At 47.8% G+C, this 15,939-nt stretch overlaps 1 protein-coding gene across 1 annotated transcript in view; it reads left to right on the top strand.

Moving 5' to 3' along the window:
• The window catches only part of HYDIN (HYDIN axonemal central pair apparatus protein), a 1,819,717-nt gene that overhangs the window by 769,908 nt on the left and 1,033,870 nt on the right, over positions 1-15,939 (top strand). Inside the window, exon 31 of the mRNA XM_029609235.1 lies at positions 7,825-7,955. Coding sequence (XP_029465095.1) covers positions 7,825-7,955 — 131 coding nt within the window. The remainder of the gene's footprint in view (positions 1-7,824; positions 7,956-15,939) is intronic.

Genomic DNA, 15,939 nt, shown 5'->3' with positions numbered 1-15,939 from the left:
GCATCCACCACCCTCTCCGTGAAGAAATACTTCCTGACATTGGTTCTGAGTCTTCCTCCCTGGATTTTTAAATCGTGGCCCCTGGTTCTGCTGATTTATTTCCAACGGAAAAGGTTTGTCGTTGACTTTGGATCATTAAAACCTTTCAAGTATCTGATCGTATGTATCATATCACCCTGCACCCCCTTGCCTCCAGGGTATACATATTTAGATTCTTTAGTCTCTCTTCATAAGTCATTCGATGAAGACCATCCACCTTTTTGGTCGCCCTTCTCTGGACCGCCTCCATCCTGTCTCTGTCCCTTCGGAGATACGGTCTCCAGAACTGAGCACAGTACTCCAGGTGAGGCCTCACCAAGGACCTGTACAAGGGGATAATCACTTCCCTTTTCTTACTCAAAATTCCTCTCTCTATGCAGCCCAGCATTCTTCTGGATTTAGCTATCGCCTTGTCACACTGTTTCGCCGACTTCAGATCATTAGACACTATCACCCCCAAGTCTCTCTCCTGCTCTGTGCACATCAGCCCTTCACCCCCATAGAATACAATTCTTTCGGATTTGAATCTGTTGTTTTCTTATGTTAAAATATGAGTTGATTGAAAAAACACTGAATTATTTTATTTATTCATGTATTTATAAGCATTTGATATTCCACCTTTTCCTAGGTGGATTAGTTAAAGAAACAAAGCATTGAGTATATAATTAATAGCTGCATACAAATATAATAATATGAAGTAGTTTGCAATTAAATAGATAAGTAATAGGATACATTAGACAAGGAAGTTGGTATATTGGGTATAAATTGCACATATATAGTTAAGAAGTAAGTTCCTGAACATACCAAGATCAGTCCAAACAAGCAGGTTTTATTCATCCCTACCAGCAGATGGAGGTAGAGAACAAAACTTTGGGCACTGCCACATATATGAGAGTGCCACCTGCAGTCCCTCAGTATTTCTCTACCTCCAGCAGATGGTAGAGGTGCTAACCCTGCAGTCCTGACTGACTGAATATATTAAGGAAAATTGCTCCCCGAGGTGACAGGCTCCTGCACAAGGGTCGTCCCTCGGGTTGAGCCGGGCGAATGTGGGGTTGGCTGCCCCTGGCCAGCTTCAGCCCGCGACTCGGGGACCACTGAAAGTCAGTGGTCTGGTTCCCTCGGTGGGCCCGAAGCCCCTCCGCCGGACCAGGAGCAGGGAAGTACCCTTACTTTTGTTTTGTGCTTTCCTGTGCATCTGGGCTTTTAAGTTTTGTTGAAAAAAAAAGTCACCGGCAGCTGTCTGCTTTTGCAACAGCAGATGTGAGTGAGCAGTCAGAGTGGCCTAGCAGGCAGACACCTCGGCAGGATCGTTGGGTGCAGGCCAGGCAGTAAGTGGGCGGATTAGGGATTATTAGGAGGAGAGTGGTCCCGGTCGGGACAGTTTCACTCCAGTGGGTGCTGGCTGCACTCCCGATCAGCCGCACGGTTTTCGGTCATGGCAGTGGCCTGTTCAGCGTGCCAGCGGGAAATTCTTGGGGCAGTGCACCCTCTTCAGCGTTTGACAGCTGCTGCGTGGTGCGCCCCTCCCCCTCGCGATCCGGGCCACGTGGAAGTGCAGCAAGCATAGGATTTGCCTGTTGTATTTTTTTCTTTTTGCCTTTATTTATTTTTTGGTGCTTGCTATGATGGACAAGCAGCTCAGGGAGACCTGCAGGGCCTGTGGCAACCCGTCGGTTTGCCTGAATGACCTCCTCCTCTGCACAGAGTGTGCTGGAGGGGGAGAGGGGGTCTGACATGTGATCAAAGCTGTGGAGGCATCCACGGACCGAGGCGGTGGCGCTTGGGTCACAGGAGAGAGTAGATATGGCCGCAGAAGCGGAGCCGGATAGGGGGTCTTCTCCCTGGGGTTCCGGGGGTTCCTGCCGCTCCTCTCTCCCATGATTCGACTGAGGGGAAAAAGGTCCGGAGGTCTCAGGCCCTAGCAGCCCCAAGTGCCCTTCAGGGACCCCGGGGGGGGGTCGCCCAAATTTGTACTTTTGCTGCACGAAGCTTTCCTGGTTAAGCAGGCAGGTAAGTGCGCTGTCACAGAAGGCCCGGCGGGATCGGCAAAGTGGGGGAAGGTCCCCTCTAAAGGCTCCGCAGGCCCGCAAATTCTACCTCCTGAGGGATGGCTAGCACAATTGGAATCGGACTCGGAAGACTCGGACGAGTCTAAGGAGGAGGATGAGGTCTCCTAAGAGGCCAAGAGGGACCCGATTGCGGATCTCCCTCTGGACCCAGGGGACTCTAAAACAGAACAGGGGACCTCGGAGGGTCTGGAGGCTAAAGGCGATGATCCGTGGGTGATCCGTCTTTTCAAGAGAGAGGAGCTTCGCCCGCTTCTACCTCTGATGTTAGAGGAGTTAGGGATTAAGCTCACCTTGGAGGATTCAGATGCTGAAGGTGTTAATCCAGATCTGGATGGCCTACGGAGAACCCCAGCGCTTTCCCTATTCTGAAGAAAATCCAAAAGTTGATCAACCAGGAGTGGGATTCCCCCAACTCGGGCCTGCGAGTGGGCAGGGCGATGTCCAAGCTTTATCTGCTTCTGCAGGACCATTTGGATGTTCTCAAGGTCCCGAAGGTGGATGCGGCAGTATCGGCAGTCACTAAGAAGACCACTATCCTGGTTGCTGGAGCTTCCGTCCTGAAAGATGTTCAGGATCAGAAGTTGGAAGTGCATCTCAAGCGAGCGTTTGAGGTCCTGGGTCTCGGCCTGTGAGCAGCGGTCTGTGCAAGCCTGATGCAGCGGGCCTGTTTGTGTTGGATCCAGAAGCCGCAGGAGCAGTCGGCCTCCGGGACTCTTTCCCCAGTCCTGGTGGCTCGCCTGGAGGTGGGGGTTGCCTATGGTGCGGATGCCTTGTATGACCTGGTGAGAACCACGGCCCGCGCTATAGTGTCGGTGGTGGCGGCCAGATGACACTTGTGGCTACATAACTGTTCACCGGACCTATCGTCGAAATCGCAGCTCTGTAATCTACCCTTTCAGGGGAAACTACTGTTTGGTGAGGATCTCTATCGTCTGATGAAGTCACTGGGAGAGACAAAGGGCAATAGGCTGCCAGAGGATCGAAAGTCTGGCCGGAAACCTTTCTCCTCTTGGCTTCGCTTTTGGGAGTCGAGGCGTTTTCGTCAGATGAGGTCCTCCGGGGCCTCGGCCCCACGACAGTCCTCGCACAGGCAACAGTCCTTTCAGGGGTCTGGAAGGACATCTAGAAGTGGATCCACCCAGGGAGCGGCTGGCAATAAGTCCTCACAATGAGATCTGGCAGGTGCACTCCTCATCTCTGGTAATCGGGGGCAGGCTTGCCTGGTTCTAAGGGGAGTGGACCAAGATAACCTCCGACTGGTGGGTCTTGAGCATGGTGAGAGACGGCTACACCTTAGAAATTTCTCGCCCTCTGAAGTCGGTGTTTCTGGAGTCGCGTTGTCTTTCCGATGCAAGCGGACAGCAGTCCAGGAAATGCTTCAGCGTCTGTTAAGTCTGGAGGTGGTTGTGCTGGTACCAATGTCCGAACAGAGGCAAGGCAGATATTCCATCTACTTCTTAGTGCCCAAAAAGGAAGGCATGTTCTGCCCTATCTTAGACCTGAAGAAAGTCAACCAGAGTTTGAAGGTACCACGTTTTCGGATGGAGACATTGCGCACTGTAATTGCAGCGGTATGGGGAGGAGAGTTTTTGGCATCTCTGGATCTCACCGAGGCTTATCTGCATATCCCCATCCATCAGGAGCACCAGAAAGTTCTCAGATTCATGGTTCTGGGACAGCACTATCAGTTTTAAGCGCTTCCTTTCGGACTGGCCACCGCCCCACGGACCTTTATGAAGGTGATGGTAGTAGTGGCAGTGGCTCCTCGACAGGAGGGATTTCTGGTACACCCGTACTTGGACGACTGGCTGATCCGGGCAAAGTCACTAGAGGAGTGTGTGCGGTCCATGAACTGAGTTCGGTCACTCCTGGAATCTCTGGGCTGGGTCATAAATGTGCAGAAGAGTCATCTGGTCCCCTCCCGTTCCCTCGAATACTTGGGAGCCCGTTTCGATACCCAGCAGAGCAGAGTGTTTCTCACAGACGACAGGGTGAACAAGTTTCAGGGACAGATAGCGCGTCTTCTTCATCTACAGGTGCCAAAGGTCTGGGATTATTACAGGGCCTGGGCTCGATGGCGTCCACATTGGAACTGGTGCCCTGGGTATTTGCCCACTTGAGGCTACTGTAGAGAGCGCTGTTGTCCCGTTGGAATCCTCTGTCATAACAATATTTTCTGCCCCTGTCTCTAACGGAGCCGGCCAGGTCCAGTCTGGCCTGGTGGATGATGCGGAGCAATCTGGAGAAGGGAATGCCTCCCGAGGTCCCGGATTGAGTGGTGGTTACCACGGATGCCAGTCTTCAGGGCTGGGGAGTGGTTTGTCTGGGAAAGTCTGCTCAGGGCCTTTGGTCGACGTCGGAGCAAGCATGGTCCATCAATAGCCTGGAGAAGAGAGCAGTACGCAGAGCTCTGGAGCAGTTTCTACCCTTGGTCCACGATCAGATGGTGCGAGTTTTCTCGGACAACTCGACTACAGTAGCTTACATCAACCGCCAGGGGGGAACCAAGAGTCTTGCGGTAGAGCAGGAGGCTCAGCTGCTGTTCGAGTGGGCAGAGCTTCATCTCGAGGGAATCGCCGTGTCACACGTCGTAGGAATTGACAATATCCAAGTGGATTACCTCAGCTGACAACAGTTGGATCTGGGAAAGTGGGAACTTTCTTGGAGGGCCTGGGAGCTCCTCTGCGAGCAGTGGAGGACCCCGCAGTTCGATCTCATGGCAACTAGACGCAAAGGTTCTTCGGCCACTGGAGAGAGTCCAGGGCAATGGGGCTCATTGCCCTGGTATGTCTGTGGCCGATCGGGTTTCTCCTGTATGTCTTCCCTCCGTGGTCGCTGATAGCGAAGGTGCTCAGGCGAGTAGAGGGCCATGCGGGGTCAGTAATAATGGTGGCTCCAGAGTGGCCTCGCCGCCCGTGGTTCACAGATCTGGTGCATCTGGCAGTGGACGGTCCGCTATGCTTGACCCACCTACCGGATCTCCTTCATCAGGGTCCTGTATTTTCCGATCGGGAGGATCGCTTCTGTCTCGCGGCCTGGCTTTTGAGAGGAGGCGATTGCATGTGAGAGGGTATTCGGAAACTGTAACTGCCAAATTGCCACGCTTCTCCAAGCGCGATGCCCTTCTACCTCATTAACCTATTCCAGGGAATGGAAGTTGTTTGAGGCCTGGTGTGGACAACAGGGATTGGACCTTCTTCAGGTTTTGGTGTCCCATATTTTGTCCTTTTTGCAGGAGGGTTTATCCAAAGGATTAGCCCATAGTTCCCTTCGAGTCCAGGTTTCTGCTTTGGGCTGTCTCAGAGGGAGAATACAGGGGAAGGACTTCGCTTCCCATCCGGATGCGGTGCTGTTAGGTTTTCAAGATATTTGGTGGATTCTTAGGGCAACAGTGATAGTGACTCCCACGGGGAGGAGCCCTGTGGGGAACTGTAGCACCAGGCTAGACTTGGATGCACAAAACACAGAAATAACTTTATTATGCAGCTTGTAGAGTTCACCAGAGGTGGCAGTAGAGAGGAGATTCTGTAGCAACAGTCTGGGATCCTCGGCGGAGGAGACCCGTCCCACAATGGTGGTGTTAGGCTCCGATGCAGGTATTCAGTGAGGAGCTGTAGATGAAACAGACTGGAAGATGTTATTACTCACTCTCTTGTAGCTGTAATGGTAGTGTTCCCAGCAAGCAGAAGAATTGGTAGCAGGCACCAGGATAGACAACACAGGCCCTCGAGGAGCGAGTACCTGGATTCAGGATAGGCACCTGGAAATAAGCAAAGGGCTCCCGAGGAGCTGGTACCCAAGTTAGTAGAACCCCGGAGGGTGTAGAGAGCTTCCAGCAGCAGCGAGAAGCGGCAGAGCAGCTTAGACCGGACAAATCCAATCCTTGCTAACTCAATGGTGGTTAGCAAATGGGCAAGCTAAATAGTCGGAAGCAGTGATGTCAATTGAGGGGGAAGCCCCCGAGGTTTGCGCCAACACTGCAATAAAGACGTGAGATGCGTGCACAGATGCGCGCCCTAGGAGGCCCTCAGGTAGAACATGGCGGGATGCCGCGCCATAGCCGCTTCGGGGACGCTGGAGGGTGCGTCAAGGAGACGCTACAGACGCCATTCTCCTGAGGCTGGTAGAGAAAGCAGAAATAGAGGTGAGGCATGAGAGACGAAGCCGTTTGAGTCCAACAGACGCAACAGGTGTGTTTTCTACAGGGAGTCAAACATCTCCGTCCACCTCTGCATCGCATTGTTTGGAATGGAACCTCAATCTCGTGTTGCAGGCCCTTTGCGAGGAACCTTTCGAGCCTCTGAGCCAGACATCTTTGAAGATCCTTACTCGGAAGATGGTCTTTTTGGTAGCTATATGTTTGGCTAGAAAGATTTCGGAATTGCAGGCACATTCGTGCCATGATCTGTTCCCCCGGATATCATCGGATAAGGTGTCCTTGTGAATGGTGCCTTCGTTTCTTCCTAAGGTGGTGTTGGTTTTTCAAGTGAACCAATCAGTGGAGTTGCCCGGGTTTCCGGATTGGGATAGGGATCCCTCGATGGGTCAGGAGCTTCATCTTTTGGATGTGAGACGAGTGGTATTGCGTTACTTGAAAGTCACTAACATTTTCCGTCATTCGGATCATTTGTCCGTCCTGATCGGGGGAGTGAAGAAGGGCAAAAAGGCATCTAAGGCGTCTTTGTCTCGTTGGTTGAAAGAGATGATCTCTGCAGCTTATGTATCCAAAGGAAGAGTGGTTCCAGTGGGACTTAGAGCACATTCGACTCGAGCTCAGGCGACGTCTTGGGGTGAGTGTCAGCTGGTGTCTCCACAGGAGATCTGTAGAGCTGCGGTGTGGTCCTCATTGCACACTTTCACCAAGCATTATCGTTTGGATGTGCGGGCCCCGGAGATGGCCCCTTTTAGGGAGAGTGTTCTTCGAGCGGGTCTTTCAGGTTCCCGCCCAGTATAAGAGGACATTGGTACATCCTGCTTGTCTGGACTGATCTGGATATGTTCAGGAAAGGAAAATTTGTTCTTACCTCTAATTTTTGTTCCTATAATACCACAGATCAGTCCAGAGGCCCGCCCTGAGGATCTCTGCCGAAAGACTGCTTGGTCTAGTGCTGTATTTATTTGCAAAGCAGATTTGCCATTTAGGCTTTGCTTTCTTGGTTTAATGTTTTCTGCATTGTTTTCTAGTTGGTCAGGGGTATCCATGTTGGGAGCCTCATTCGCTCTTTATTTTACTTATCTTGGCTTGGGTATCGATTAATACTGAGGGACTGCAGGTGGCACTCTCATATATGTAGCAGTGCCCAAAGTTTTGTTCTCTGCCTCCATCTGCTGGTAGGGATGAATAAAACCCGCTTGTCTGGACTGATCTGTGGTATTACTGGACCGAAAATTAGCAGGTAAGAACCAATTTTCCTTTAAACATCAGAGGTGCGACAGATATTAAGAATCATTTGGACAGAGGTAGTCCAGTACTGGGGAAACTAGATCTGTTGTATAAGAAAGAAGTCATGTTATTAAAGTTTAAATGTGAATGACATTGATAATATATGAACTTTTCAGTGATATGTATTAAGTATTTAAAAAAAATAAGACACTAGAGCCATTAGTGTACTCTATTACTGTGACAGTCTGAGATCGAGTAGCTTATGTCTTCCTTCTCCCAAGTCTTGGGAAAAAACCTATGCTGATCTTATACTTTGTTTTCTCCTCCCAGTTTGACACCCTGCTGCAGATGGAAGTGGAACGACTTCTGATTAAAGAACATGCCTTACAGCATCAGACAGTGACCTCACACCCCTCCAGCCAAACAGTGACTAGCCCACTGCCTCGCAAGAAACTGGTCAAGTAAATCATCATTTCTTTTCTATCAACAGCAGACAGAAATGACCCTTAGATACTAGTGGTCCTATAAAATTATATAAATTATAGCTGCCAGATGCCAAAATATTGAGTGAATTGCATATAAGAAGTGCATATTTAGTACTACTAGGCTAGATTATGTTGAATTCAGCAGCAGATCATTCTCTGAAAACAAAGCAGTACACGTAGCACACTGTTGGGTGGCTCTGAGCAGAACAAATCTTTCAAAGCTTGCTAGTAAAGATTCAAAAGGCAATAATGAAACTCTATGGGGAACTTGCAGCTACATTATCCCCATAGGCCTGCAAACCCATGTAGCTAGTCCCCCATGTCAATGCTTTATCCTCTACTAGGGGTGCTCTTGGTATGGGTTCAGGTCCAGATGGGGAGGAATATTTCTCTTCTGGGGTCTCTGGCACTGTCTACCATGAGCTCCATGATCATTATACATTCTGGGTCGATGATTTCCAGAAAGTGCCAAATAGTGAGAAAAAAAGCAGGGAAGCAAATACTATCACTACAGGAGAACTCAGGCATCACAAAAGGTCTATGTGTCCCAGTACATCCTCACCTGGGTAAAATTCAATGAAAACACAGGAGCCTGTAGTTGATGTTGAAATAAAAGATAGTCTTTACTATAACTTAAAAAAGAGGATCCAGGACAAGATAACAAAAATAAGAATCAGCATACATCAGGTGAATAACAAAAAGCAAATGGTTTCTCTGACCACTCTTGCTCTGCTCATTTCCCTCTTGGCTCTTGCACCTTCATCCTGATTGAAAATATCCTCACCAGTGAGAGTGGGATAACTAGAATGTAGTTCCAGTTCAGTCATGAACTGGTCTGGAAAAATCCCCAATCAAAATATCCAAAAAGGGTTCAAACCATCAAAACTTGAACAGTAATCCAAATTTTCTCCAAAATACAAGTCTGTTGAGTTTCTAGTTCAAAAGGCTACATTCTTCTCTTCAACCAATTCTTTCACTGGTTGAATGGGTTAAAAGAAGTCAAATTATTAAAGTTTGAATGTGAATGACTTTGATAATACATATCACTAAAAAGTTAATTTTCCCGTTGATAGGGCTGAATTATTTATTTAATTTATTTATTTAACACTTTTTTAATACCTACCTTCATAGTAATAACCATATCGGATCGGTTTACATAAAACAAGTGTATAACTGAAGCAATAAATAAAAGTAATTAACAAGAGAGGTGAATAAGGCAAAGTTACATTTAACAAGGAGTAAAAACTTGGGAAGCTTAAAAGCTGGAAGAAAGGTAAAGGCAGGAAGTAATTAAAACATAATTCAAAAGGAATTTGGGTTAGAGCTTAAGATGCTTTAACCAGTGAGTGCCAGGGTCCTTCGTTCGAAAGGATAGAGGACCTCAATCCTCTACGTCCTGGTGAGAAAAAAGACGACTAATGATTGTCTGGAGGATCATCGAAGGCTTGGTGAAATAGCCACGTCTTGAGTTTTTTCCTGAACGTTATGAGACAGGGTTCTAATCGGAGGCTTGAAGGGATGTTATTCCAAATAGACGGTACTGCTATTGAAAAAGCTCGGTCTTTGGTCGAATTAGCCATGCTATCTGGGAGCGTCTCGCGACCGGTCAGTAGGTGGAGTTTTCTCAGTTAGTACAGAGTTTTGAACTCTGTACGGCTGCGTGGTGAGCTTCCCGCGCGATTGCCTTGTTACCTCAGTCTCTTTTTTTCCGCGAGCAGTCTGCCCGCGGGGTTTTTTCTCCTCCTCATCTCTGAAGAGATTTTTTCTCAAATTTTGTTTTTTCTTCATTTCTTCTGGGCAGTGATGGCTCCTAAGCCATCCGGATTTAAGTACTGCCAATGCGGTAAAATTATGTCCATTACAGATGGACATAATTACTGCTACATATGCTTGGGACGGGAACACGACCAAGTCTCATGCCAGGACTGTGGTCGCATGTCCCCCCGAGCCCAGAGGAAGTGCACAGAAAAAATTGCGTGGCTAAGGATATCCTCCACACAGTCTTTGCCAGGACCGTCGAAGAGACCGAAAAAGACGCCGTCTAAAAGACCTGCTTTGCTAGAGGATACCTAAGCCAGGTCGGTTATACCACCAGAGCCAATGAGAAGGGAGTTGAGGCCGCATCTCCTCTTTCACAAAAATCCTCTCATGAGCCACTCGGGTTTCAGTTTACTAAACCCATTCGCTCTCGCTCCTCGACACCAAAAAGTCGGGAAACAAAAAATCAAATCGGCTGAAGCAGAATGGTGCATCGGAGCATAACTTATCGGAGCACAGATCAGCGCCCGAGGCCTCGGCGCACAAGTACACGCACAAGACAATGGCGCACAGTTACGTGCACAAGATATCAGCGCACAGCTCTGCGCACAAAACATCGACGCATAGCTACACACACAAAACATCAGCGCACAGCTCCAAAGACGCATCGGAGCACATCACATCGGCGCGCACATCGCATCGACCCACAACAGTGCGCGCAACGACGCGCGCAAAGCATCAGCACACGGATCGACGCACAAAGGCGCATCTAAGCGCACAGCGCCGATACCACACGACGCATCGAAGCAACATGACTCAAAAAGTGCGAAACTATCGATTCAACCTCGAAGTCCGACGCACTTGACACCACTCTTGATGCAGTCTTCGCTACTAAGTCAGGAACATCTTAAAAAGTCACAAAAAACTAAGTATGCAACATCTTCAAAACCTTGTGAAACAGATTCTGACCCAACAGGTGGAACTAGTCTCAATCCATGACACTGCCACATCTAGCGAGGGTTCTGATTCTGATGGATCTTCTTTTAGTAGACCACAATCCCCTCAGCTTCTCCATAACAGGCCTGCCTCCTCAAGACGAGCTCATATCAACAATGCCTTCAGGAACAGGTCAATTTCCAGGACCTTCACAACCTATCACATCTAAGGCAATGTTGCAAATTTCACAGGCATTGAATACTTTTTTCCAAGATCTAAACATGGCACATCCTCAGCCTCCGCTTGCGCCTTCTCAACCTTGCGCCTTCTCAACCTCAATTACTTCTGTCTCAGCCGTCAGCACCATCTCCAATTCCAGATCGACCAGATACTCCAGACTCACCATGGACATTGTCGCCTGGTTCATCTACAGGGTTCCCATCGGATCCTCCAGAAGGTCTTCCGGAACCTTATTCCCCTCCCGAAGACTTGTCCTACGCAAAGTTCATCGAGAAAGTGGTCTCTCTTTTAAATATCGAGACAGGAAAGATCCCTTATCCTAGGTCAGAGGTGTTAGGAATACTGAAAATATTTGAAGTACCTCCAGAACCAACAGCTCTACCACCACATACAGTGCTAGATACAGTGCTTCGTAAAATGTGGGACAAACCATTTACTACTGCAGCCTCATCAAGGAAAACGGACTTAAAGTACCATATGCGTAATTCCACAATTTACAATTTCACACAACTGCCACACAATTCAGTAGTAGTGGAATCTGCTCTATCAAAGGCAAAAAGGTCAAAACTGCATTCAAATTCACCACCAGGGAAAGACCATAAGTCTATGGACACCTTTGGCCGAAAGGTATACCATTCTTCCATGTTAGCAACAAAAATCCAACATAATTAGTTTTACGTAATCCAGTATTTATTTGAATGTCTTCAAAGGTTACGTCCCTCATGTTTAACCTCTGAAAATACCACAACCTTTTACTGACATGGAAGAAGGGCTTCTCCATCTACTTCGGTCTGTCTATGAGTCCTTTGAGTCTTCCGCAAGGTCCTCGGCTATGGCTATAGCGGCAAGACGGATGGCATGGTTGAGAGCAAGTGCAATTAGAGAGGACGTTCACGATAAGTTAGTGAACATACCGTGCCTGGGTGACAATATTTTTGGTGAAAAATTTGGGGAAACCGTTACTATTCTTAAAGAACAGAGTACTTCTGTGCTATCTCTCACATCTCCAACGGACCCCCATACCTCGTCCAGGAAGTTTTACCCTTCGTTCAGGAAGAAGCCCTACTCAAGGGTACCCTTCAAACCATACAATAATTATTGATCATAGAATTATTCCCACCAAAGATATCAACCTCAGGCTCATCGGTCCCATGGACGACATCGTCAACAAAGGCCCTCAAAAGCAAACACCAGCACCTCCTCAAAAACAGACTTCATCTTTTTGAGCTATCTCGAGCCACCTCCACCACCTTACATAAGAGGACGCCTTCACCTTTTTTATACCAGTTGGGAGGCGATTACTTCGGATGTTTGGGTGCTGAACATCATAAGGGAGGGCTATCGAATAAATTTTGTAACACTCCTGGATCTCCCTCATATTCCCGTTCCCTGAAATACATAAACCCACTCACTTTACCTTCAAGAACAGTTACAAAATCTACAAAGCCAGAAATCCATTCAAAGAATTACAAAGGCACAGGAAAATCAGGGGTTCTACTCCCATTATTTTTTCATTCCAAAAAAGTCCGGAGGTCTTCAACCAATCTTAGACTTACGGAATCTCAACAAACACATTCAGAAAGAAAAATTCCAGTTGACGTCTCTCAAGACTATTCTTTCTCTCCTACAACCCAACGACTGGCTATGTTCCATAGACTTGAAGGACGTGTACTCCCATATTCCCATGCAACCTTCTTCCTGGCAATACCTTTGCTTTCAAGCTCAGAGCAATCACTATCAATACAAGGTTCTACCCTTTGGCCTGTCCTCAGCCCCAAGAGTGTTCATAAAATATTTAGCAGTAGTGGTGGATCACCTCAGACAACTGTCGATCCAGATTTTTCCCTATCTGGACGACTGGCTTTTAGTAGCCTTGGATCGGCCTACTCTACTAACTCACACGTTCCAAACAATCAACTGTCTGCAGACATTGGGCTTCATAATCAATTACAAAAAGTCCAACCTGCAACCGACCCAAACGCTACAGTTCATTGGAGCGCTCATCGATACAACACAACAGAGAGCATACCTCCCACAGGACAGAATTCAAACTCTATCCTCACTAGCTCGACATCTGTGCAACCGATCACATACCTCGGCACGTCAAATCCTCCAGCTACTGGGTCATATGGCGGCAGCTATCCATGTGGTTCCCTACATGAGACTACATATGCGCCGCCTATAGTGGGGACTAAAGAATCAATGGTCTCAATTCTTTCAGCCCCTATCAACCAAGCTACAACTTACCACCCAAATGTGCACCGATATTCGATGGTGGAAGAACACCAAAAACTTGACCTTGGGAGCACCCTTCCGGTTACCTCCCCATCAACTCACCCTCACGATGGATGCATCCAGAAGGGTCTGGAGAGCTTATCTGAGCGAACTGAAGACTCAAGGTCTCTGGTCTGTGCAGGAGAGCACACACCAGATCAACCTTCTGGAACTTCGAGCCATTTGGAAGGCACTTCAAACCTTCTCCCCTCAGGTTTGGGGCAAACGTCTCATGGTATACACAGACAACCAAGTTGCCATGTTCGACATAAACAAGGTAGGAGGGTCAGGTTCATGGATCCTTTCTTCAAGAAACACTTCGAATACTGACGTGGGCAATAGCAAACGAAGTTTCGATGCAAGCCACTTACCTCAGCAGGATTTTTCATCCACACGAATGGACTTTAAATTGGGAAGTTGCAACCAGAATCTTTCAACGCTGGGGCAACCCGATGATAGATCTCTTTGCCACAGAGAACAACCATCAAACACAAGTATTTTGCTCCATTTACCCGAACATACTTCATCATGCTCCAGATGCCTTTCTCATCCCATGGACGTAGGGCTTGCTCTACTCTTACCCTCCCAACCCGCTAATATCAAGAACGATTCAAAAATGCATCCAAGACATAGCAGATATGATCCTCATAGCTCCGGCATGGCCAAGACAACCCTGGTATCCGTATCTCATGCGACAAAAGGATGGGAGAACGAGAGAGATGTGGAGCAGCAGTGGACCAATCTAAAACGAGCAATCACCAAGGCAACTACTCTATATGTTAGAAATGTAAAGAAAAGCAAAAGAAAATTGAAACCTATCTGGTTCTCAAAGGAGGTGGCTGACAAAGTTAAAGCTAAAAGAACAGCATTCAAGAAATATAAAAGATCCCAAAGGGAGGAACACAAAGAAGAATATTTGATTCAACTGAGGGAGACAAAGAAATTAATCAAGTTGGCAAAAAGTCAAGCGGAAGAGAGGATTGCCAAGGAGATAAAAAATGGTGACAAAACATTTTTCAGATACATCAGCGAAAAGAGAAAGGTCCAAAGTGGTATAGTGAAATTGAAAGGTGATAATGATCAATGTGTGGAGAGAGACGAGAAGAAATGGCAGAAATATTAAACGAATACTTCAGCTCTGTGTTCACTAAAGAAGACCCTGGAGAAGGACCATCTCTACACAACAAGAAACTGGAAGGAAATGGAATAGATGAAAATCCTTTTACAGTAGAAAATGTGTGGGAAGAGCTAAAGAACCTGAAAGTGGACAAAGCCATGGGGCCTGATGGGATTCATCCAAGGATATTGAGGGAGCTCAGAGATGTTCTGGCGGGTCCGCTGTGTGACCTGTTCAATAGATCCCTTGAAACGGGAGTGGTGCCGAGTGATTGGAGAAGAGCGGTGGTGGTCCCGCTTCACAAGAGTGGGAACAGGGAGGAGGCTGGCAACTACAGACCGGTTAGCCTCACTTCGGTGGTGGGAAAAGTAATGGAGTCACTGCTGAAAGAGAGAATAGTGAACTATCTACAGTCTGGAGAATTGATGGACCAGAGGCAACATGGATTCACCAGGGGAAGATCCTGTCAAACAAATCTGATTGACTTTTTTGACTGGGTAACCAAGGAATTGGATCGAGGAAGAGCACTCGATATCATATACTTGGATTTCAGCAAAGCTTTTGATACGGTTCCGCACAGGAGACTGGTCAATAAAACGAGAAGCTTGGGAGTGAGTGCCGAGGTGGTGACCTGGATTGCAAATTGGTTGACGGACAGAAGACAATGTGTAATGGTAAATGGAACCTTCTCTGAAGAGAGAGCGGTTTTAAGTGGTGTACCGCAAGGATCGGTGTTGGGACCGGTCCTGTTCAATATCTTTGTGAGCGACATTGCGGACGGGATAGAAGGTAAGGTTTGTCTTTTTGCGGATGACACTAAGATCTGCAACAGAGTGGACACGCCGGAAGGAGTGGAGAGAATGAGACGGGATCTAAGGAAACTGGAAGAGTGGTCGAAGATATGGCAGCTGAGATTCAATGCCAAGAAGTGCAAAGTCATGCATATGGGGAGTGGAAATCCGAATGAACTGTATTCGATGGGGGGGGAAAGGCTGATGTGCACGGAGCAGGAGAGGGACCTTGGGGTGATAGTGTCTAATGATATGAAGTCTGCGAAACAATGCGACAAGGCAATAGCAAAAGCCAGAAGAATGCTGGGCTGCATAGAGAGAGGAATATCAAGTAAGAAAAGGGAAGTGATTATTCCCTTGTACAGGTCCTTGGTGAGGCCTCACCTGGAGTACTGTGTTCAGTTCTGGAGACCGTATCTACAAAAGACAAAGACAAGATGGAAGCGGTACAGAGAAGGGCGACCAGGAAGGTGGAGGATCTTCATCGGATGACGTACGAGGAGAGATTGAAGAATCTAAATATGTACACCCTGGAGGAAAGGAGGAGCAGAGGAGATATGATACAGACTTTCAGATACTTGAAAGGTTTTAATGATCCAAAGGCAACGACAAACCTTTACCATAAGAAAAAAATCAGCAGAACCAGGGGTCACGATTTTGAAGCTCCAGGGAGGAAGATTCAGAACCAATGTCAGGAAGTATTTCTTCACGGAGAGGGTGGTGGATGCCTGGAATGCCCTTCCGGAGGAAGTGGTGAAGACCAGAACTGTGAAGGACTTCAAAGGGGCGTGGGATAAACACTGTGGATCCATAAAGTCAAGAGGCCGCCAATGAAGAGTGGGTG

This window comes from Rhinatrema bivittatum, chromosome 7 (assembly GCF_901001135.1).
Source record: "Rhinatrema bivittatum chromosome 7, aRhiBiv1.1, whole genome shotgun sequence".
Lineage (NCBI taxonomy): Eukaryota > Metazoa > Chordata > Amphibia > Gymnophiona > Rhinatrematidae > Rhinatrema > Rhinatrema bivittatum.
The sequence above is the reverse complement of the archived record's forward strand: the minus strand, read 5'-3'. Positions and strand labels throughout refer to the sequence as shown.